This window comes from Rhagoletis zephyria, unplaced genomic scaffold (genome assembly GCF_001687245.7).
Source record: "Rhagoletis zephyria isolate East Lansing unplaced genomic scaffold, Rhagoletis_zephyria_1.1 Rzeph_scaffold_00117, whole genome shotgun sequence".
In the NCBI taxonomy this organism is placed as follows: Eukaryota; Metazoa; Arthropoda; class Insecta; order Diptera; family Tephritidae; genus Rhagoletis; species Rhagoletis zephyria.
The window spans coordinates 270,188-295,421 of record NW_016157201.1 but is presented as its reverse complement, the minus strand read 5'-3'; the positions used below and the strand labels follow the sequence as shown (position 1 = coordinate 295,421).

General features: G+C 38.3%; 1 protein-coding gene across 1 annotated transcript; it reads left to right on the top strand.

The window, feature by feature from the left end:
• The first annotated feature begins 13,846 nt into the window (after positions 1-13,846).
• On the top strand, positions 13,847-15,691 carry LOC108378486 (uncharacterized). Its single transcript, XM_017634782.1, has 3 exons — positions 13,847-14,204; positions 14,682-15,390; positions 15,436-15,691. The coding sequence occupies exons 1-3, from the start codon at positions 13,847-13,849 to the stop codon at positions 15,689-15,691; spliced, it is 1,323 nt and encodes a 440-aa protein (XP_017490271.1).
• The last annotated feature ends 9,543 nt before the right edge of the window (positions 15,692-25,234 follow it).

Below are 25,234 nucleotides of genomic sequence, written 5' to 3'. Positions count from 1 at the left end.
TGTTATTTGAATTCAGATGTTAACAGTTTGAAACTTGCAAAATTAAGGGTTAAAAAGAAATTACTTAAAGTTTGGAGAAAAGCTAGTTTAAATGTTCCACCCGTCACGTTGGAATTAAAAGCAAATAAAAAAAGCAATAGAACCATAAAATTGTATTTAGCTAAAAATCCCAGAATGAGACGCAAAATCCCACGCGCCCTTTTATGGTGCGAAAATCCCAAATTATGGGCGAAATCCCACGAGTTGGCAACACTGGTATGCAGTGTGTTCGTTTTGCGCGCACGGCAACACTTACTGTGGGGAATTTCGCCTCACGATTAGAAAAAGTACATTTCGAGGATAAAATATACACAATTATGTGTTATTTATGAACAAAATGTAGGTTAAGGCTGTGTGCGAGTACGTCTAAATTGCTACCTAAATAGAGAAAAATCCTAAATCACTGGAAGTGTCGGTAACGCAGTGAATAGGAACAATTTAGATTTTCTGCGAGCATACTTTTCAACCTAAATTGAACAGTCAAATAAATTTGAACGATTTTTTGATGTTTTAAATAATTTTTATCATTGCTATGGCACAAAAAAGAAAATATTCAGAAAGATGTAAGTATAAATTTATTTGATTTTTGCATTCAGATAAGTATATGTGTAATTCCATGGATGTATATTATTTCGCAGGGTCAGAAGAGCAAACGGATTCTTTTATAGATGCCAGGATGGCACATTCTCCTTTTCTGTTTCAAATTTATTATATTGTTAAATAGTCCCAAAGCTACCGCAAAATTATTAATTTTATAGATATATTTATTAAAAGCAACAATTCCAAAACAAACAATTTAGGTTGTCGAACGAAATCACACAGTTTTAGCAGCTGTCTTCCTAAATTGTAGCAGTGCTGGAAGTACTAAAATTTAGGTAAACTCGCACACAGCCTAAGTATAATATTCTTCTTTAATGTATGCTGATATTCATGCGTAATGAAGAATAATATCAATAGTTAAGTACATAAATAACGCTTGTGTTTTATAAACTGGAAAACTCAAATCGTAATTATAGCATTGAATGGAGTTTTCTTAAATGTAAGTTTAAAATAAAAAAGTCCATTGTAAGATTAAGTTATTTATGAAAACCGTAAATTTTGTGAATTTATCAAGCCAAATTCTAAATTTCCGAATATATCTAAGTCTTTATTTAAAAAAAACAAGGTTTGTATAGCTATACAGATCCCAATGATTGCCAGAACATCCGCCCAGACAGTCCATTAAGCACACCCAAGTTTGAGTGATCTACAAGTTACAAGCGTTTTCAACATTTAACAGTTCATTATCATGTGCGGTGTAATATAACAAATTATACACTGAACTATGATAATCTATACTAGTATCTATAATAATAGATACAAATTTGCAATGTTTGTACACTTTTGCAATAGTTTCGGGCACTATTACACAGTCATGACTTGTGCCACTCTGTCATAGTACGGTTTTGCTCCCTTTCATACCTAAATAATTTTGTATACAACTCTGAATCAACAAAATTCATGATCCTTCTCATTATCAACCCTGATCAGATTTTACCTCCGAGGAGTACTCAAAAAGGTTTATTACTGTATGTACTGTGCTTAGCACGTTTCTGTAATTCAGTATCAATATTAAAGCATACGTTTAGGAGGCATTGCCGTCCTAACCATGTAAATGTACGGCATTAGAATTGGTGTCACTTTTGAATTGATTTTTTCGCTTTATGTTAATCTAATTTGAAGTTTGAAAAATTGCCTGCACAACAGCATCAAAATACCTTTCTAATGATATATAATTATTTATACCTTAGAAGTATAGTTTAGCCGTAAAAGGGGTGTAAAGGAAACATGTTTGCCTATTTATATATAAGATTACGTGAGATTTCTCGTATCTAGGAATCTTTACCTTGGTATTGCTATACATTTTTCCTAGTGTGTTGCCGCATATAAATAATATTTGGATCTTTTCTTTATCGTATATCGATGGCTGAGTGGAAGATCGACCTATCTCGGCAGCCAGTTCGAAAACGCCCTATTTCAGAAAATTTTTGAACAAAGCTCTATTTCAGAATTTAGTTGAAGAACGCCCTATCTCATAATTTTATTGAAGAACGCCCTATTTCAGAATTCAGTTCATAAACGCCCTATCCCAGCTGCCTCTTCCAAAACGCCCTTTCTCAGAATTTGATTGAACAACGCCCTATCTCAGCAAATGGCTCAAGATCGACCTATCTGAGCTGCCGCTTTAAGAAAGCATTATCTTCAGTATGGTTTTTATTCTTGAAAAAATTATGGTACAGTGAAAATAATTACTGTGAAAGCATTTTGTTTTCACATTAACTTTTTGGTAGGAGTCAATATAGACTTTGCTCTTGTGTCTTTCAAATTTTCATTCCAATCTGATTTTGACTAGATTCGTTGTCGAACGAGTTATTAATTTACTCCGCTCAAAAATTTGCATTCTAAAAAAATTGATTACATATTAACACAGCATCAATTAAAAAAATCCACAATGGAAGGTTAAATAGCATTAATTAAAAAATCTGAAGCGACTAAATTATTTGCTCATTTCAGATATTTTTTCATCATCTTTAATAGCTTAAAATCAAAATCATATGACCAGATGTCAGAAATAGATAGAATGTCCTGTGCTAAAAAGCATGATGAGCATATTTCAAATAAAATAAAATCACGAGAGATGATGGCAAAAGATAAAGAGCAAGCAAAAGAAGATTCAACTATTTGCACAGCTTGCTTTGGCATGGAACAAACCTTGACAACCCCTAGAACTAATGTATCTATGAGCTATTGGGCCCTATGAATAAAAATAAGCAATTGCTTTTTCTTAAAATTTCAGATCTTTTACTCAATTTATTCAAACAAAATTGAAGTAAAAGGTATGCAATTTTAAGAAAAAGCAATTGCTTAGTTTTTATTCATACGGCCCATTACAAGCGGAAGCTCAATATTTATAATTTCACTATATATGAAATGAATACCCACCAAGGTTCATGCTATGTGTGGAATAAAACGGTGGGTGGCAAAGGAGCCAACGAAATTAGTAGCTGTTTATTTCATTTCTTAAAAAAAAAAGTCAGTTTCTGGAGTTAAAGATTTTAGGTTTTATAGTGATAACTGTGGAGCACAGGTAAACGCTAATATTATTAAAGTGGTTTTTACTTTATCAAGAGTAGATTCACTTACATTTATTGTAAATTAAATTTTTAAGCAGTTCAACTTTATTGCATTTTTAATAAGCTTTTACTGCAATAAAATGATATTTCACTTTCAGTAATACAAGAACAATGCCAGGCAGCTCGTTGAAATTAAATGGTTTTTTACAAAAGTACCCGTTAATATGTATGTCAATGCATTTAACCTACCCAACAAATTGTTTCTATACTTTTTACAGGCTATCCTAATATTCGCGGCTTGCGTTTTGGTACGCATGCCGTCGAATTTGTTATTTTGCGTCACCCGAAATGGACTTGCATGCGTTTGCATTTGATTTCATTGAGCGAAACGTCAAATCAAAATGTCACGCAGAACAAAAATTGGAAATTGAGTTAGCTTCATACGCACGCCGTTCAATTTCGGTTGATCTCATACAAGTTGCATGTGCATGAGAAATTTTTGACAATAAATTGGCGGCGTGCGTGAATATTAGGTTAGCCTGTTAGGTACCTGGAGAAAGGTCATACTTACAACGAAGGTGATTCTATGCATGCCACAATTGAAAACTCGTGTAAAAATCAAAAAGTGTTTACACAAGAGGAATGGTGTAAAATTATGAAGAACGCCAAAAAAACGAACCAAAATATTGTAATTTCTAGGTGGTCTTTCAAATAAAAATAAACGAAAAGCACCAATTGAGTTTTCTTTTTTTCAATTTTATTGCAAGCGCAGTTATACAAAATCACAATTTTCAATTTCTTTTTAGCGAGCCGGATTAGTACAACCGTACTGTTTCAATAGCAATCAACAACTGAATTCTAACAACTTCAGCAACACAACGAAAGGCTTTTTTTCAGCCTACGCATACATGCATACATATGTACATATGCATGTACAAACGCGGCCATCGAATAAGCAATTGGAGAATTTCTCCTTTTATTCAAAGGCAAACAGTTATTCAAAGGCAAATAGTTAACGAAGCATTTGCCTTCTTTTCCTTCTTTCGTTGTTTCGCAAAAATTAAGTATACATATGTATATGGTTGCCATCAGCAAAGATGAAAATATAGTTATCACAAGAATGTAGGAGGTTGCCATTAGACCAGTAAATACCCTGCGANACTGCGACAAATAATATTCTTTACAATATATTGCCAACGAGGTTTCGCAGGCAGAATTTTTTGATTTTCGTGCCTCGGCAAATGACGAAAATTGGAAGGCCATTAAAGTTATGAATTTGAGAGAAATATCAGTGCTGCCGAATGAATCCAATGCTTTTGTAAAATACAATTATGATGAGGAGGCAAAACCTATATTGATTCCAACGAAAAAGTCCTCTCACACAAGTCTATAACAATCGACTAGAATTGGATAAAGAGAAAAAAAAGATTTGGAAGAGATGTGTACTAAACGAATAATTCCTGAAATGTATCATGAGTTTTATAATTCAATAATTAAATAAACTTTATTTCCACTGCACCACAATTTTTTCAAGAATAAAAAGCACACTGAAGATAATGCTTTTTTAAAGCGGCAGCTCAGATAGGGCGATCTTGAGCCATTTGCTGAGATAAATAGGGCGTTGTTCAATCAAATTCTGAGAGAGCGCGTTTTCGGAGCGGCAGCTGAGATAGGGCGTTTTTGAATAAAATTCTGCGGTAGGGCTTCGTTCAACTAAATTCTGAAATAGATATGAGATAGGGCGTTCTTCAACTAAATTCTGAAATAGAGCTTTGTTCAAAAATTTTCTGAAATAGGGCGGTTTCGAACTGGCTGCCGAGATATGTCGATCTTCCCTGCAGCCATCGATATGTTAGTATTTTTAATCCTCTCAGATATCCCCGGAACATATGTAGCAATTTTGTATACTTTATTCTCATTATAAGTATTCTCTTTGTCGGACTTGACGTAATAAGGTAAAGTAAGACGTAGGTTTTGCATACCAGTCGATTTTTAATCATGTTATAAACACCAACAAACATATCAAAAACTACCAACACACAACACATCACAAAGCCGTCGGAGTCGACGAAGTTCCTGGAGAGGTGCAGGAGAAGCGTATTAACTTCCAACTTCATCGACAACGCTTCGAAAAATATACCTTATATAATCAACAATAATACCAGTAACAAAGCATTACCAACAAAAATCACCAACTCAGTTTCGAAAATGGCCAAACCAAATTATTAAAACTATTCATCAAAATCAAACATGAGCTGCTTAGAAAAAAGGAAAAGGAGGTAAATATCCTAAAGACGCAAATAAATCAACAACGAAACACACTTAACTCCACAACAATTTTTGAAAGTGAAAATCGACTAACAAAAAAAACTTGCTGCAGATATTAAGAAGACACAAACAAATACGAAAAACTAAAAAACAAACAAAAACAACGTCTAAATATAAAGGGTGTACCAGACTGGTTCTGCAAAACGGCAACTACGCAAATTCCTAATGACATTCAGAGGCTTCTTTCTCTTGGTCCTAAATTTGCCTTTCCAACAAATAATAAAGAATTTCCATTATTTCAATTTATAACAGATGGGGAAAACTGCATGCAAACAATTAAGGATAAAGAAAAACAAGAAATTTAAAGAAACAACTTGACGACACTAATACGTGTCCATCTTAATAAGAGGAATCAACGGGAGATAAGTTTATTCGCGATACTGTACATTCCACAAAAACCTTTTTGAAGTACAATAAACACGTTTTATTTCTTAGTGCCGATAAAGGGTACGTAACCGTAGTTATGGACAAGTCCGAATACGAATCAAAGACGCAGGCAATCGTCAAAAACATCTGTACTTACAGAATTTTGAAGCGTGACCCAACAAGTAAATTACAAGACAAAAATAATGAAATAATGGAGAGAATGTATAATAACAACCAGGCGCCTAAATACATGCTATGTACTGCTGCATGTGCAAACATTTCCTTTATGCAATTTTGAAAATTTTTGCACATGCACTTCTCAACTGCCTTGTAATTGAACTTTCTTAAGTTTTAATTAGATGGCACTTCAAAGTATGCTCGGCCTAGTCTGATGCATCCTCCGGACACTGCTTCCGGAGCATTTTGCGGACTCTGCATGGCCTACAACCGTGCAGAGGTGGTAAACGAACTTTACCATTGGCCCCAGTGCCTACCCACAATTTTTGAACCAATAAATATTTTTTTTTTAATATAAATATATACATGCAAACATACTGGCCTCCCCTCTCACTGAGTTATTCATGGTCCTTCGAGCCGGATTTTTGCGGCTTATTTTACATCTACTAGACGACCAAATCGTCTAGGGGGGCCGGTATGTTTAGGCGCGTCTGCTAACACCAGGCGCCTAAATACATGCTATGTACTGATGCATGCGCAAACATTTCCTTTATGCAATTTTGAAAATTTTTGCACATGCACTTCTCAATTGCCTTGTAATTGAACTTTCTTAAGTTTTAATTAGATGGCACTTCAAAGTACATATGCTCGGCCTAGTCTGATGCATCCTCCGGACACTGCTTCCGGAGCATTTTGCGGACTCTGCATGGCCTAAGAGGTGGTAAACGAACTTTACCATTGGCCACAGTGCCTACCCACAATTTTTGAAACAATAAATATTTTTTTTATATGAATGCATACATGCAAACATACTGGTCTCCCCTCTCACTGAGTTATTCAAAGGTCATTGACGTAACAGAAAAGAACAAGCTTATTAGTAAGCCAATCCACCAAGAATCTATGGTTTACCAAAAATACATAAAGAAGGGGTCTGAGCATTTGTTCGTCCATCAAGTCCCCGTTCTACAATTTGTGCAAATATGTTGTCAATATCCTTAAAAACCAGAGATATAACTATTATAAGAGAAAAGAAGTCAATCAATAATCATTATATTAAGATAAATATTTTTCGAGTCATCTATAATTATTATTCAAGGACTTATATTATAAAAGTCTTGTCATAATAATTATCATTGAGATAAATATTTTTAAGTCTTCAAAGAGTTTTATTTTAAGACTTATATTATAAAAGTTTTTTGTAATAATAATCATTCAGATAAATACTTTTAAGTCTTCAAAGACTTTTATTTTAAGACTTATATTATAAAAGTTTTTTGTAATAATAATCATTCAGATAAATACTTTTAAGTCTTCAAAGACTTTTATTTTAAGACTTATATTATAAGTCTTTTCATAATAATTAAGAGCGCGAAAAAAGTTTAAGTCTTTAAATACGGGACTTTTTCAGGAGCATTTCAGGATTAGTTGGGGCCCAGTTCGGAGCTAGATAGGGGCCAGTTCGGGACTAGTTGTGGAGCAGTTTGGGACCAGTTGGGGCTTGGTTTGGGAGCCGTTTGGCACTATATCCAAAATTTTTTCGCACTCATAATTATTATCAAAAATCTTTTATAATAAGTCTCAAAATAAAAGTCTTTGAAGACTTAAAAATATTTATCTCGCTGATAATTATTATGAAAAGACTTCTATTATATGAGTCTTAAAATAATAGTTATCGATGACTTAAAAACATTTTCTCAGACATAATTATTATCAAAAGACTTTTATAATTCTTACGAAAATTTTGATGACGTTTTTAAAACTTCACAATGAAATAATTATTATTCTGGGTCTCTGTTAAAAACATTACAAAATCTTCCAATTACAATGTTAAACACCGATCGATTTCAAGAACAAAATTAAAGATACTTATATGTATGATGACAGATGTCCAGATGACGAGGTACGAATAGCGATTACGCGGCTGAAAAACAACAAAGCTGCTGGAGCTGACGGCCTGCCAGCCGAGCTATTCATGCACGGTCGCGAGGAGCTGATGAGGTGTACCAAACGAGGTTTCGTGTGATTTCTTTAATCTGATGTTGGAGAAGATAATAAGAGCCGCAGAACTGAACCGCTCAGGCACAATACTTTATAAGAGCGTACAATTGCTGGCGTATGCCGACGACATCGATATTATCGGTAAAAACAAGGGCTACGTCTGTTCTGCCTTCTCGGGATTGGATAGAGAAGCAAAGCGAATGGGTCTGGTGGTGAACGAGGACAAAACGANCAGTGTTGCCATCTTTTGGTTTTCAGAAAGCACCAAAAACTTGGAAAAAGCGCGTTTTACCACACTAAAAACACCAAATTTTTTTGAATCAAGGGATGCTTTTTTCATAACATAATACCGAAGTACTGCACATTAAAACTGGTTTATCTCGAGAAAGAAATATCGAATCGCAACAAACGAAAATGATGCCCTAATTAGAATTGAGCAAATAATTTGATGTTTTCATTATATAACCTCAACTATCGCTAAAAACCGTGTTTTTGGCACTTTGAGGTTAGGATATCTCAAAATTCTAGAACGCTTTTTATCAGTCATTGCTTTTTATCAATCATGGTTGTATTTTAGTACATTTAAACTTGTAGGTTCTTGTAAATGCAGTGCTGCCACAGCTTTAAATATTTAAAATTTTTTCAGGTTTTAACTATCTCGAAGTAATTTTAGTTCAGAAAAAAAGGCAATAAAAAAGGCACTAGGCACTAAAAAATTTTTTTGGCGTTTTAATTTTCAAAAGGCACTAAATCTAGTGGTTAAAGCACCAATTTGGCGACTATGGCTACGTCTGTTCTGCCTTCTCGGGATTGGATAGAGAAGCTAAGCGAATGGGTCTGGTGGTGAACGAGGACAAAACGAAGTATCTCCTGTCAGCACACAAACAGTCAGAGCATACGCGTCTTGGCACCCACGTCACTGTTGACAGTTACAAGTTTGAAAAAGTAGACGACTTCGTTTATTTGGGAACCAGCATTAACACCAATAATAATGTCAGCCTTGAAATCCAACGGAGAATCACTCTTNAGTATCACAGAGCATAGAGTCAACAGTCAGAGCATACGCGTCTTGGCACCCACGTCACTGTTGACAGTTACAAGTTTGAAAAAGTAGACGACTTCGTTTATTTGGGAACCAGCATTAACACCAGTTTATTTGGGAACCAGCGTTAACACCAATAACTCACTCTTGCCAACAAGTGCTACTTTGGGCTGAGTAGGCAATTGAGAAGTAAAGTCCTCTCTCGTCGTACAAATATCACACTCTATAAGTCACTCATCATGCCTGTGCTGCTGTATGGCGCGGAGGCATGGACAATGAAAGCATCTGATGAAGCGGCTCTTGGAGTTTTCGAGAGAAAGATTCTGCGAAAGATTTACGGACCTTTACGCGTTGGTGATGGCGAATATCGCAGACGATTTAACGATGCTGTATGAGCTTTGCAAGGATGTAGATATAGTGAAGTGGATTAAAATTCAGCTGCTCCGCTGGCTTGGCCATGTCGTTCGAATGGACAGAAACGCTCCTACTCTGAAAATATTTAACGCGGGCCGCGATGCTGGTAAAGGAGGAAGGCCTCCTCTGCGTTGGAAAGACCAGGTGGAGAAGGACTTGGCTTCACTTGGCATTTCCAGAAGAGAAATGACTGGCGTGCTGTTTTGGACTCGGCCAACATCGCTTAAACGGTTACAGCGGTTCGATGTTTTTTCGTTGTTTCCAAGCATCCCGGTGGATTTGGCTATAAATATTATTGCCTCAACGTGGAATGATATTAAAGGCCATACAAATCTGTCTAAGGATTTATTCTTAAGTATAGTAAAATTTTTTATAAAAGAGAATCGATACTTTAAATATAATGGCAAAATATATGAACAACGGTCAGGAATGCTTATGGGCTCCCAGCTTCACCAGTGATAGCTGATATAGTAATGGAAGATTTACTGACCAAATTTGGAAGTGATTGTGCTAATAAACCACGTCTCCTAACCTAGTATGTGGATGATTTGTTTGCCGTAATTAGAACAGAAGACATAGACAAGATGCTCACTTTATTAAACAACTACCAAAAGACGATTAAATTTACGATAGAAATAGAAAAAGATGGAAAACTACCATATCTGGCCACCCTGGCAACCAAGAAGAACAATCGATTAAAAATCGACTAGTATGCAAAAACTACGTCGTCGGGGAGATTAATTAATTATAATTCGAAAGATGAGAGGAAAACTATTTTAAATACCGCAACCAATTTTATAAGAAGAGTCCTTACTATTAGCGATTTTCATAAAAAGAACAAAAATATCATCCAACAAATTTTGGAACAGTACGAATTCCCCTATTGCTTAATTTGGAAACTTATTCGGAATTATTACGTCGGGTCAGACAAAGAGAATACTTAAAATGAGAATAAAGTATACAAAACCGCTACATATGTTCCGGGAATATCTAAGAGGACTAAACATACGTTAGTATGTATATACGATAAAGAAAAGATCCAAATAGCATTTATATGCAGAAAGACAATAGGAAAAACGTATAGCAACAGCAAGGACAAGATTCCTAGATTCGAGAAATCTGACGTAATATATAAAATTTCATGTAATGGCGACGGGTCCCACTTATGCGACAAAGTATATGTGGGGTCAACAAAGACTAAACTCAAGACAACGATATCCGCACACAAATTAAATATAAAGTTAAGGAACAGCTCAAAGGGCAATAAGGCGGCCTTGTCAGCACACTGTAGGGATACGGACACTATCCTGATTTTGATAATGTTGCCATTCTACAAGAAGAAAAGAACTATAATAAACGCTATATTTTAGAAATGTTACACACTACGAAGACCCCTAATGAGAGAAGGATCAACTTCAAAACGGACATAGACAATTGTGCACGTGTCTTGGATTCATATCTGCAAGTGCACATATGGGTCAAACGCACTTCTGCCAACCTTTAGAGCTATACCATTGCAATGACATTTGTTCTCATTTTTCTTTTTCTCGCTAATAATAAATGAGCGACCATCAGCAAGATCACACGCGTTTTTCTTTTCCTTTTGATACTCTTGGTAAATTATCGTACATTATTTTGGTCCATCGAACCGGATTCCGCTGTAGGGACTCAAGTATATCTTTAAACTATCCATTTTTATAATTTAACTAATCTGAAAGTCTCGCGACTGTACGGCGTTAAAAAGAGCCTAAAAATCATTGCAACGATTGCAGCAACTACATCGTAACCTGCATTATTTGAGTTTACGTTGGACACGTGATCATAACGGTCAAATTGCGCGATACAGCGCTGAAGACGATCAAGATATACTTGGCGGTTTCCATCAACGAAACCAATGGATTCAGTAGCTCAAAAATTGAAGGCTACGTGAAGCTTCTAGAAGAGCAATGGGCCAAGTTAACGGAGGCACAGGATGCGGTGGAGGTTTCATGTGGCGTCGAAACGATTGATGCTGAAGAGCAAGCGCGTGTGCAGGCAGAAGCATGGTACGTGGAGGCGCTTTGTAACAAGTGCTTAGTCAAACATCGTTGCCTATCGCCAGTACACCCACCGCAGTAACACAGGCTATCGAGACGTCAACTCTGGCAGTGCGCCTATCCAGAATATAGCTCCCAAAATTTAGTGGTGACTCAACTGGGTGGATTCTATTCCACGATTCCTTTAAGGCATTGGTGCACCACAATACGACACTCTCAGGCTACCAGAAGCTGCACTATCTTCGCAGTTGCCTTCAAGGCGAGGCGCTGCAGGTCGTCTCTAACCTAACAATTTCTGAGGCAAATTACCACGTGGCTTGGGATCTGATTTGCTCAAAGTATAAGGTGATGCGAATCATCGTTGACGGTCACTTTCGCGCCATATTCAACATAAAGCTAGTTACGAGCGAAACAGCACAAGCTCTTAAACACGTTCTCAATTCAATGTTGCAAAACATACGAGCCTTGCAGGCGCTTGAACGGCCAGTAGAGACGTGGGATGATTGAGTAGGTTATTTTCTGGTATCCAAACTTCCACATGAAACCCGGAAACATTGGGAGTTGTCATTAACGAATAATAAGCTGCCTACATTCAAAGACTTGCAAACATTCCTCGAGAGCCGGTGCCGATCGCTAGAGGTACTAGCACCCAGTAGTGGCGGACCAACCAGTAAAAGGGGTAGTAACGCGGCCGTATTGCATGCGGCCAGTTCATCCAATCGACACTCGCCTCGTAACACAGTCTTCAAGAGCCGATCCATGCACGTACTGCTCTTCTCAGCACAGAATCTACGCCTGCAGTAGCTTCAACGAGCTAAGCCCGGCTGCTCGAGCACAAATAATCAAACAAAAGCAAGCATGTTTCAACTGTCTTCGTTGGGATCACAAAGCATCAAATTGCAAGAGCACGTGCAATTGTTTGAGGTGTGGTCGTCGACACCACACGCTACTCCATGAAAGCTACAACAACACGAATAGCCCTTGCGGAACAGCAGCACCGGTAGCTGATACAGCATCATACGCTGCACCTGCACACAGCCGGGTGTCTAGCGAGAAGCATACTCATCTTGCAACTAGTTCTCTTGATCCTGCCAATGCACTATACCGAAGCAACGACAGCGCCCTTGCTGAGCTGCCGACAGCAGCTCTCTCTTCGTCACAAAGCGCAGCTGATATCACTACTCCTGCAGGGAAGCGGGAGTCTAATAGAGCACACGTCAATAGGGTACCAGCTGCACCGGTACCGTTAACAGAGTTTCAACCGTGCGGCATATCCGCATTATTGTCACCTACGACAGCCCAGGCGTCAAATAGAGAGGTTCAACAAGCAACATCATGGTCGCAGGGTGTCAATATGACATCACACTACGCCGAAGAAGACAACGCCATATTATTGGCTACCGCAGTAGTCAAGGTACGTGACTACGCCGGCCGCTGGCATGCTATGCGCATACTTTTCGACAATGGGTCGCATGCTTCATTTGTCACAGAGCGTTGCGTACAACAACTACGTCTTCCAAGAAAATCAACAGCTATCCTGATCACAGGCATAGGCTCTACGCCAAGCGGTAGGCCAAGGGGTGAAGTAATCCTTACTATCGCGTCATCGCAATTACAGCCGTCTTACGTCATCAACGCGTTAGTTTTGCCAAAGATAACCGGCGATCTGCCGACCACTTGCGTGAAAGTCGCAGATTGGCAACACATCAAAGGACTTGCACTGGCAGATCCGCACTTCGCCACACCAGGTCTCATCGACATACTCATCGGTATGGACGAAATGGAGAATTTCCTGACTACTTATCTACGCAAAGGCCCCCTGGCGCGCCGCTGGCTCAGCGGACAGCATTCGGATGGGTTCTCTTTGGAAGAACAACTGCTACACACGCGGAGGTTCCGAGCCTACATTGCGATGTAGATCTTGTTAAGATTTTAAGCAAGGTTTGGGAGCATGACCCGGTCCCGCATCGGCAACATCTCACAGACGAAGAAAAGTTCTGTGAAGATCTCTTCGACTCAACACACCAATGTGCAGCAGACGGGCGATTCATTGTGCAGCTACCTCTAAAACCTTCTGTGCCTATAGGCGAGACCCGTTCTGTCGCATTACGCAGTTTTTACAGGCTTGAGAAGCGATTAGGTGCAAACGAGAACCTACGTCGGCACTATGTGGAGTTCATGCATGAGCTGTTGCGGATGGGTCACATGGAGTGCGTCCGTGATAGACCCTCATCCTGTTATTACATGCCTCATCATGCGGTATTAAAAGAAGAGTTGTTGTGTTCAACACATCGATGTAGTCCTCTTCAGGGCTTTCGTTAAATGATGCATTAATGGTTGAGCCACAATTACAACAAGAATTATTTCCCATTCTATTGCGTTTCCGTATGCATCGCTATGCCATGAGCGCCGATATAGCGAAAATGTACCGGCAGGTATATGTGCACGAGAAGCATGTGGATTTCCAAAGAATCGTGTGGAGAGATGCGCCTACCGAAGAACTGAAAGACTATGGTATACTTCGTCTCACTTACGGTACACCTGCTGCAAGTCACTTGGCTGTGAAGGCGTTGCAGCAAGTTGCTAGGCATAAAATGACAGAATTTCAGTCCTCGGCGGAAATCATTCTACGGGATTTCTATATGGACGACCACCTAACAGGCGCTCACACCGCAGACGAGCTTGTGTTGCGTAAAAGCGAAGTATCTCAGCTACTCTTAGAAGGGGGATTTGAACTGAGGAAGTGGGCGAGTTATTGCAAGCAGCTTTTGGATAAAATTCCAACATCCACAACGCCGATGAATCATTTGTTAGCTGAAAAAGGGGAAGTGAGAACGCTGGGGTTAACGTGGAACACGTCTCACGATTACTTGACGTATGCGGTAAGTCTTAAGGCATCTCCTACCTTACTCACCAAATGAGGTTTCCTGTCGGATACCAGCACTACTTTCGATCCGCTAGGTCTAATCGCATCTTGCACTATAAAGGCGAGAATTTGGTTTCAGCAAATTTGGCGCACTGATGTCGATTGGGACGAACCGGTTCCCCATCAAATAGCGAAAGAATGGTACCTTCATCGTGACGAGCTTCGATTGCTGTCTAACCTTCAATTAAACTATTGGCTGGGTATGAGCCCAAATACGCAAACCGAATTTCATGTATTTGCAGACGCGTCGGAGAAGGCGTATGCGGCCGTGGCCTATGCACGTACTAAGTACTTAGACGGCAAGATCGTGGTCAATCTAGTGGCATCCAGGACAAAGGTTGCTCCGCTGAAATCTACAACCTTACCCCGCCTGGAGTTGTGCGCTGCTCACCTAGCAGCAAAACTCATTAAACAGATCACCGCTTGTTTGTGCTCGCCAGAAAGTCGCATGTTCGGTTGGACAGATTGCACTGTGACATTGGCTTGTCTACAAGGTCATCCTAGCCGATGGTCTACATTCGTGGCGAATCGCGTGGCGGAAATGCAGGAGATACTACCCTCCGAATGCTGGACGCATGTCAGATCTGAAAGCAATCCTGCTGACCTTGCCTACAGGGGTATGTCGCCATCGAGTTTACTGTCGTATAAGTTGTGGTGGCATGGTCCGCCGTGGTTGTCGTCATCTAGCTACGTACCACATGAGGTCAAGCGACAAGATCACACCACTCAGCTTGAGATGCGTAAGAAAACTGCTGCCGTAAATGTAGCTGAACCATCACAGCATTGGACCCTTCTCGCAAAATTCTCCTCATTTTCGAAGCTAAAAAGAGTTACGGCCTATGTAATGCGCTTCATTGACAACGTTCGCAATTGCGCGCAAACAATGCCTCGCAAGCAAACAGGACCCTTAACCAGCAAAGAAATCCAAGTCGCAGAGCTAAAGCTCATAAGGTACACTCAAAACTTTTACTTCCATAATGAAATTTATCTTTGTAGCGCCAAAAAGCCACTTCCACGACGTATCAGTCTTTTGCGGTTACAGCCGTTTGTTGATAAAAGCGGTATCCTTCGTGTTGGAGGTAGGCTTAAGCACTCCAATGTGGCGTCTGATGTAAAACACCCTGTAATATTAGCCAAGAGCTCTCCACTGGCAAAGCTAATAGTGGCAGATATTCATAAATTTACGCTACACGCTGGACCTCGAATTATGCAGGCGCTATTGGGTTGTTGGTGCACGCAGCTTAATTCGTAACATATACCATAAGTGTGTCAAATGTACCTTATTAAACCGTAATACAGCTCAACAATCAATGGGGAATTTACCCGAAGCTAGGGCTACATACGCTCGTTGTTTTAGCCGCAGTGCAGTGGATTTTGCTGGCCCTTATGTGTACAAATTTACACATGGAAGAGGAGCGAAATCCATCAAAGGGTATATATGCTTTTTCATTTGCATGTGCACTGGTGCCATGCATCTTGAGTTCGTGGGAGACCTGTCGACGCCCGCTTTTCTCAACGCTTTTAAACGGTTTATAAATCGCAGAGGCTATTGCAAGGTCATGTTCTCGGACAACGGCAAAAAATTTGTGGGCGCCGAAAAGCAGCTGCGCAACAGTTTACAGCAGTGCATGACTTATGACCGGCCTCGGCCATTTTTTAACGATCTGAGTATTGATTGGCTTTTTAACCCCCCCAGCCGCACCCCACATGGGTGGATACTGGGTGATTGGCATCAAATGTGTTAAGTACCATCTAAAACGTGCATTAGGCGATACTCTCCTGTCATACGAGGAGTTCAATGCATTACTGACCGAAATTGAAGCTTGCGTGAACTCTCGGCCCTTGTGTGACAACTCAACAAATGTAAGCGACTTAGGGGTCCTCACACCAGGGCACTTTATAGTTGGCGAACCCCTGAAGTCCATCCCAGAACCTGAGGATCAAGGGTTCTGCGGAAACCTTCATCAGCGAGGGCAATTAATTTCCGCAATGAGACAGCATTTCTGGCGCCGATGGAGGGATGAATATCTCGTAGGCTTACAACGCCGCACCAAGTGGTTCCGACCGTCCCGCAATATCCAGGAAGGAGATGTTGTTGCTGTCTTTGGCACGCCTACCCCACCGACAAAGTGGACGCTTGCAAGAGTGGTAAAATGCCATCCTGTAGATGACGGTCTCGTAAGGGTGGTCACGCTGCGAACGCCAGATGGAGAATTTGTACGGCCCACCGTGAGACTTTGCCTGCCTCCTACCAAAGAAAATTTGTTCTCCGAGGAGAATTTGTAGAGCCTCACTTACGAATACATATCCATTTAAGACAAAAATTGCCTTTTTGAAATTAATAATCTTTATTGTAATTTCCTTTTTTTGTTGAACTTATCCAGGTAGTTCAAGGCTGGCGGTATGTTGGATTTATATCTGCAAGTGCACATATGGGTTAAACGCACTTATGCCAAACTTTAGAGATATACCATTGCAATGACATTTGTTCTCATTTTTCTTTTTCTCGCTACTAATAAACGAGCGACCATCAGCAAGATCACACGCGTTTTTCTTTTCCTTTTGATACTCTTGGTAAATTATCGTACAACGTGAGTATCCCAATTTGGTTTTAAATTGGCAACAACAATCTTAAACGTAGGTGTTCCTCCTTCCGTATTCAAATTCGTTCCGCGTGCTTTTACATATGTTTGTACATACATAGTGTATGTCTTACCGCTCAATGTTCCGTGTATTGTTGTTTGTATGTTTACCATTAAGGTATTTTTAATTGTACGCTATTTCTATAGAAATAAAACTATAAAGGGAAGATTTGGTGCTGTTCCTTGGCGGCATCGTCTTAACCGATGTTCGGTATGTTGAGGCATTTTGGCTACTCACTGTACTCGAAAAGCTCGGCACCACAGCATGGCCATGCCAGTACGAGTATCGCGCAGACTCTCACCGAATCGAATGGAAAAAGTGATAAAAAATGCTTTCCCTTCCCTTTCAGCGATTGAAACTATAGGAAAATAGCACCCATTTCATCACTTGTTAGTTCAGATCAGGGTGTCCAGATTGTTTAAATAAAAAGCGCAATTTCTGAAAAAAATTCGCCAAAAATCGCCAATTTTTTTTAAATAAAATTCATGAAATCAATTTAACAAATCTTTTATTTTAAAAATTAGATCTTGTTATAATATAGTTTTTAAAACCAAAAACGAATATAATACCTTCAGAGGGTAATAATAAGTAACACAAATCACTTATATCGTCGCTCAAATAAAGAAACAGTGTAAATACCACATATTGCACCATTGTATAGACAATCCTTTAATCTATTAGATAAATCTTTAGTTTTCTTAAATATCTCTTTGGCTCACTAATTTATTCCCGAAAAACTAAATTGTATTTGTATGGTTTGTAATGGTTTATANCATTTCTGTTGTTGTCATATATTGGGCTATTCAACCTTGATAACATACTGTATATTGGAAACGTTTTGCAGCAGAAACTATTGGCCTTCATATAACACTTTATTCGAACTATTGAATTAAGGCTTTCCAACCTCATCCTATTTCGAATCTTAGTTTTTGTTGAATTCATTACGGAAAAAGCGCGCTCAACAAAGCATAATATATATATACATATATAATAATATAAATTTACTTATATTTCCAAACATTTTACTGCCTGTTGCGGTTTTCACTCCGTAAGCANACATCAGCTATTTGCACAATTTCTTCAAAATTAAGACACTATATAACACTGGTCTACAAGGGTTTTGCGAATAAGACGGGACTTGGTGTTTCCGAACGGATTTTTCGTGCTGAACACGAATCTGGGGTCCAAAACTTCCCATCACGTCACGTTTTCGAGAAAAAAGGGGTTGAAACCCCTAAAAACAGCGTTTTTGGCCATTTTTGAAAAATTGTAGAGCTGAACCCTGACGTGCTACAAACTTTGTATATGTCAGAAATTAAAGGCTAAATCGTGCCCTTTCGAATGAGCCCTATGCCGAATTAATCGCATGCACCCTTAGATCAGGGGGTGTATTTGTGTCTAGGAGTCCAATTTTTATATCCACCATATTCGACCCGTCATCTTAAATTTTTAAAATCTAACTGCAGATTCGTAATCAGCGACTTTTAATATAGTTAAAACCTTGGCATTATTAATTTTCTATGATCGTTTAAGATTAAATTCTTTCTGTGATCAATTTTTCCTGCACCCCTAAACACAAATACACCCCCTGCTTTAAGGGTGCACGCGATCAATTCGGCATAGGGCTCATTCGAAAGGGCACGGTTTAGCCTTTAATTTCTGATATATGCAAAATTTGTACCACGTCAGGGTTCAGCTCTATAATTTTTCGAAAATGGCCAAAAACGCTGTTTTTAGGGGTTTCAACCCCTTTTTTCTCGAAAACGTGACGTGATGGGACATTTTTGACCCCGGATTCGTGTTCAGCACGAAAAATCCGTTCAGAAACACCAGGTCCCGTCTTATTCGCAGAAAAAAAGTTGAAATTTGTAGACCAGTGTAATTATTTACATTTCTGTTGTTGTCATATATTGGGCTATTCAACCTTGATAACATACTGTATATTGGAAACGTTTTGCAGCAGAAACTATTGGCCTTCATATAACACTTTATTCGAACTATTGAATTAAGGCTTTCCAACCTCATCCTATTTCGAATCTTAGTTTTTGTTGAATTCATTACGGAAAAAGCGCGCTCAACAAAGCATAATATATATATACATATATAATAATATAAATTTACTTATATTTCCAAACATTTTACTGCCTGTTGCGGTTTTCACTCCGTAAGCAATTCCAAAATTCTTCGGAGTCGGATGGAATGGTTCTGAGAAAAGTTATTCCATAGGAAGGTTAAAAGATTTAAATATTCAGTTTCCGCTGCTTTTCTTTCCTTCAAAGTCAAATAGTGAACTGGCAGGTCGCTGAAACTCTCCTCTTGTGATTCACACACTTTTATGGTGACAAAATCAAAGCTTTTTTAAAAGTATTTAATTGACTAGGTAATCGTTTTAAAAGTTCTTAGATTAGGGTGATTAAACATTTTTAATATCGTCGTTTAGCAAAACCGCGTAACTGACATTTATGCCAAAAATTTGATTTGAGGAAGCTCCAGCCATAAAGCCTTATCTATTCATACCAAAACATATATCGATATTAGACCATGTACTGCAAAATAACAACATAGTTGTTATACCGCTGATCAAGAGTAGCATATATTTTGACTCTCCGGTAAAAAATCTTACATACGCGGTTTTGCATTATCGTGATACGCGGTATTGTACTTTAAACGACGATATGCTTCTTAAGTCAAGTTTATCATGCAGTTCCTTATTAGCCTCTTCTGTAAAATTATCGTAGAAAACAAAGTTTTGTATATTTTTATAATTGGAAAAAATTTATTTGAAGGGAAAAAATCGCCAAAAATCGCCAATGGCGATTTCCTAAATTTTTACGCGCAAATATCTAAAAAAAAATCGCCAAATTGGTGCGAAATCGCCAAATCTGGACACTCTGGTTCAGATTGGCCGTATCCGAGAAATCCGTCTTCTATAGATTTTCCCCTCGTTGTAAATAACTTCGACTAGCTAAGAAGAGCACTCTCCAATTCCAAGTTCAAAAAGCCTCGTGGATGGTGGAGAAATCAATCTTGCAGTGTGATCAAAACACTGTTGGTGCAAGAAAAATTAAGACCAAATGAGTAGTCCACTTGCAAAGTGCGCTATGTACAATTTTTCGATTTTTAGTTTTTGGTGGATAACATAGCAGTATTTAAAGTAATTTCATGTCCACTAACAACTCAGTGCAAAATTTTTATATTCTGAAAAAATAGCATCAAATATTAACTCTTCTTCCAAAAGTGGCTATCATACTTATTTATAAACTTTCAAAAGTATTCACCTTCTGATGAACTTAGAAACTGCTACGACCTGTATAGACTGTTAATGTTATCTTATGTAATGTTATGTTATGTTATAATTTTATCAGGCTCTTGTTTATCCAAATTTTCAGGTAATAAAAACAAAGATTCAATTTAAATGTTACTTGTTGTCGAAGTCGTTTTTTCAAATTTATGGCTTTCTATTATAAAATCACATAACGCTGTTTGCAAGTGGACTACTCAAATGTGTAAATTTGTGAACTTGAAGACCTCAATGTACGCCTAGATTCTTTCACGATCACGCTCGGAAGGTATTTGAACTACTAGCGGGTGACTTCGGATGGTGGGGGAAACCTTTATATGTTCCATAAGCTAGGCCAAATTGGCGGTTATTTCGACTATGGGTTTTTTGGTCGAAAATCCGGCAAGAATTATTTATCACTCATAATATCAGAGAGTGATTATTCTCTTGCAAATTTCTGCACGAACCCAAATTTGCAGGAATTTACATGTTTCCTGCTAGCTGGTGGCAACGATTGCATTTCAAACATAATACATTTTTATAGAATTTTAAAAATTCTTTCACATGGACAAAAAACAAGATATAACTACATGTATATTTCTTGTTATTCTGACTTTATTTACCATACGTTTCAATTTCCTTATCGTACTAACTGTCGGGTTTCCTAAATCGACTCGGTTGCGGTTGCATTCAGATTTCGAATACAATTTTTTTTAGCCGAGTGCATCTCAAATCAATGGAATTAACTAAGTTAATTATATCAGTAAGTATTTACTTACATTTTTCATTAAAAAAATCGGTCATGTTTATAAATTTTTAAATTTAACGAATTGGTTTAATCAAATTATCGTCGACAAAAATGCAACTATGTGTCACAATCATATACATATATTTCGTGATTAGAAATTCTTGCTGGCTAAAATTTTTCCAGAAAGAATTTACAACTTCTCTGCGAGATGGATAATTTTTGGTCTGCACGAACGCGATTTGAAGAAAAATCATGATTATTCGTACAAATTCGTACATATTTCGACTTTGCCGGGTTCTGCCATAATTCAATAATTTACAGATTATAGCAATCATATTCGTATATTCGTAGAAAGAATCGAAAAAAAAATTCCGATATTCTTAAAGATTTCGGGAGCATTTGCGTGCAGGGTATGTATTTACGTGTATGTATACGCGGATATGTAAACAAAGCGAAACATGCGATGATTTGACATAACCGTGCTCATAAGAAGCATGACTTCTATCGCTATCACCTGTAATTGAAACGCCTTGGGTTCTGCCAATCATGGAAATTAACACACTACATTGGCATGTGTAGAAAAAATGAGCTTTTTTATTTCATAGAATTTATAATAGCTATGTGAACATTTAACAATCAAATTTATCAAAATATTATGATTTGCAGTTTCCAACTTAATTTTAGGAAAAATTGGTCCCCCTTTGAAAACTCCGGACCGGGGAGAGACACTAGTCCGCAAGGAGATTCGCTGTTGAATTTTCAGGCTGACACCGGTATTGATCATGATGCAATAAAACAAGGTGTTGGACGTTGTGACAGCTCGATTTGAGCTATAAGAAGAGAAACAGGAAGAAATTAATCCCCGTCCGGGGGAAAAATATAAAATTTCATATTTTCTTCTAAATAATAGGTGCCTATAGTAACTTTTCCAGTAAAAAATTGCAGCGAGAGCGTAAAAGAAATATAGAGCGTAAAATTGAGAAGACGGGAAAACTATCAGAAAAAGTTATTGAACACAAAACGAGTAAAAACTTGAAAGCGTACAGTTGTTGCCCTCATTTGACATTCCTGCAGTAAACATTTTTCAATTTATAAATCAGTTTTAAACTCTTTGCTTTACACACACGCACTTAAGTCAATATTTCTCGAAAACTTTTTCATGAAAACGTTTTGCCATCATTCAATAGGGAATTTTATTCTCTTTAATCTGATGTTACATAATTTTCACAAAAATCTAATTAATGTGGAAAATATATACAGTGTTTTTGCGTATAATTTCTTTCTGCGTAGGCGGCCTGACGCCGCACTTATTTATTGTAACCCTCACTAGTAGAATTCTCCTTTCTGTATTGCCAGAAAAGGGGCCGAAGTATTTCTGCGCAGAACTTCTTTCTGCGTAGTACATTCAGTGTTGCCACACATGGGCTTTCCTGCCAAAACTGGTAGGTGTTTTTTCCATTTGGTAGGCTATATTGGATCTTGTTAGGTTCCGCGACAATAATAGAAAATATGTATCAGCAAACAGAAACTTTGCCTTAAATAGTAATAGTTATCTTGGTGGAATACCACTGAAAATAGGGCAATTTTTTCTGGAATTTGGGGGGAATTACTTTATGTGTTAATTTAAATCGAACTGAACTGCAAAGCTTTGAAAATCTACTAACATATCGTCACCTGAAATGCAAAATGACGTAACAACATCGTAAATGAAATGGAAAAAGTGACAAATATTTTAATTTTTTTTTCATAAAATGATGTGGGGAGCTGTAATTCGATGAAATCCATCATATAAATGAAAAAAGTGAATTTTGAGTGATTTAATTAGTTATGACTTTTTGCATTTCAACGACGATGTTTGTTACGTCTTTTTGCATTTCAGGTGACGAGTTGTATAGATAAGTAGTGAAAACTGGTGTGCTGAAAAGGGTTTGTCATAAACCGACTGAAGTTCACCATTGTCCCATTTACCAAAAGAAGAAGGTCAAGTTGACTAGCCCCACCTTAGCAGGGACAGAAATAGAGTTCTCAGAAAAGGCGAAGTATCTAGGGGTAACTATGGACAAAAGGCTCAGTTGGAACTCACGTCTCTCGAATGTTACCAACAAGGCTACAAGGGTGTTTTATGCCTGTCAGAGTCTTCATGGGGAATATCACCCAAACTAAAGTATTGGTCTTTCAATACGGTAGTAAAACCCGTTGTTACATATGCGGCGCTGGCCTAGTGGTCGAAAGCTAACTGCCATACGTGCTATGCGCACCTGTACAATGGATGACCTTGGTACCACTACAGGCATTCTTCCTTTATCTGTTATGATTGAAACAGAAGCCTGCTGGAGCGAACTACGGCTTCCCAATGCGATCAGCATGAAAAGTGGAGGTCTTCAGGGTCATTTAAAGGTTTTTTAGTCATTCTTGGATGATCAATCTCACGAACATCAAGCAACCAAATTATTCTTCTACAAACCCTGCAAGGTCAGAATACCTGAAAGGGACTGCTGAGAATAGGGTTGCCAGAAGTACTGATTTTGGGAGTAAACGTATTCCTTTTTATTGCAATATACTCCCTTGTATCCCAAAAAAAAAAAATTTAATTTTGTACTTCTTTTGTACTCCTTTTTCCAACTATTCATTTTTTGTAATTTTCTTCTTCTTCTTCTTTATTGGCGCTGTAACCGCCTAAGCGATTTTGGCGGAGTCCAAAACAGAACGCCAGTCGTTTCTATTCTGTGTCAACTGACGCCAATTGGAAATGCCAAGTGAAGCCAAGTCCTTCTCCACCTGGTCTTTCCAATGCAGATGAGGCCTTCCCCTTCCTCTGTTATCAGCATCACGACCCGCGTTGAATACTTTCAGAGCTGGAGCGTTTCTATCCGATCGAACGACATGACCTAGCCAGCGGAGCCACTGAATTTTAATTCGCTGCTTTACGTCTATGTCGTTGTAAAGCTCATACAGCTCATCGTTAAATCGTCTGCGCGGTATTCGCCACCGATAACGCGCAAATACCCATACATCTTGCGCAGAATCTTTCTCTCGAAAACTCCAAAAGCCGCTTTATCAGATGTTTTCATGGTCCATGCCTCCGCGCCCTACCCCGGCACAGGCATGATGAGTGCCTTTTAGAGTGTGATTTTTGTACGACGAGAGAGAACTTTATTTCTCAATTGCCTACTCAGTCTAAAGTAGCACTTGTTGGCAAGAGCCCGTTGGATTTCAAGGCTGACATTATTATTGGTGTTAATGCTGGTTCCCAAATAAACGAAGTTGTCTACTTTTTCAAATATGTAATTGTCAAGACACGTATGCTCTGACTGTTCGTGTGATAACAGGAGATACTTCGTTTTGTCCTCGTTCACCTCCAGACCCATTCGTTGTGCTTCTCTATTTAATCCCGAGAAGGCAGAACGGACATAGCTTTTGTTTTTACCGATAATGTCGATGTCGTCGGCATACGGGGTGTAAAATACATATATGTAATACTCCTATATTGGCAGTAAGAGCTAGTACCGTCCGAAAACACTACAGTACAGATATATCAAAAAACACGTACGAAAGAAAAGGAACACACACGTTTATAAATAAACATGTACACAACACATATACAACAAGTAAGAAAGTCTAAGTTCGGGCGGAGCCGAACATTAAATACCCTTCGCTAATATTAAAGAAATGTTTTTTCACCTTTCCGGAACCTACCGCTAGATGGTTAGCCGGGGTGTATCAATTTTGAGTAAATTAGCGTCCTTAAATTTCGAAATATTGCAGTTTCAAGCATTTCTGAAATTTACCGTTATATAAAAAGCGGCCGTAATTTTAGTCCGATTTCAATAATTTTCAACGTTTTGCTTTTATGTGGCAAGCACAATAAAAATACCGAGTTTGGTACAAATTGGTTGAACGGTTACCGATATATATATATGTCATCATAAGTGGGCGGTGCCACGCCCATTTTCCAAAATTTTATCATACGCGTGTTTCTTGATAAAGGATTGTTGCAAGCATCAATTTTGAATAAATAAGCTTTAACATTTACTGATTTATCGAAGATTTCGTATTTCTTCAAATTACCGTTATATGGGATATGGGCGTGGTTATTGTCCGATTTTAAAAATTTTCGGCCATTT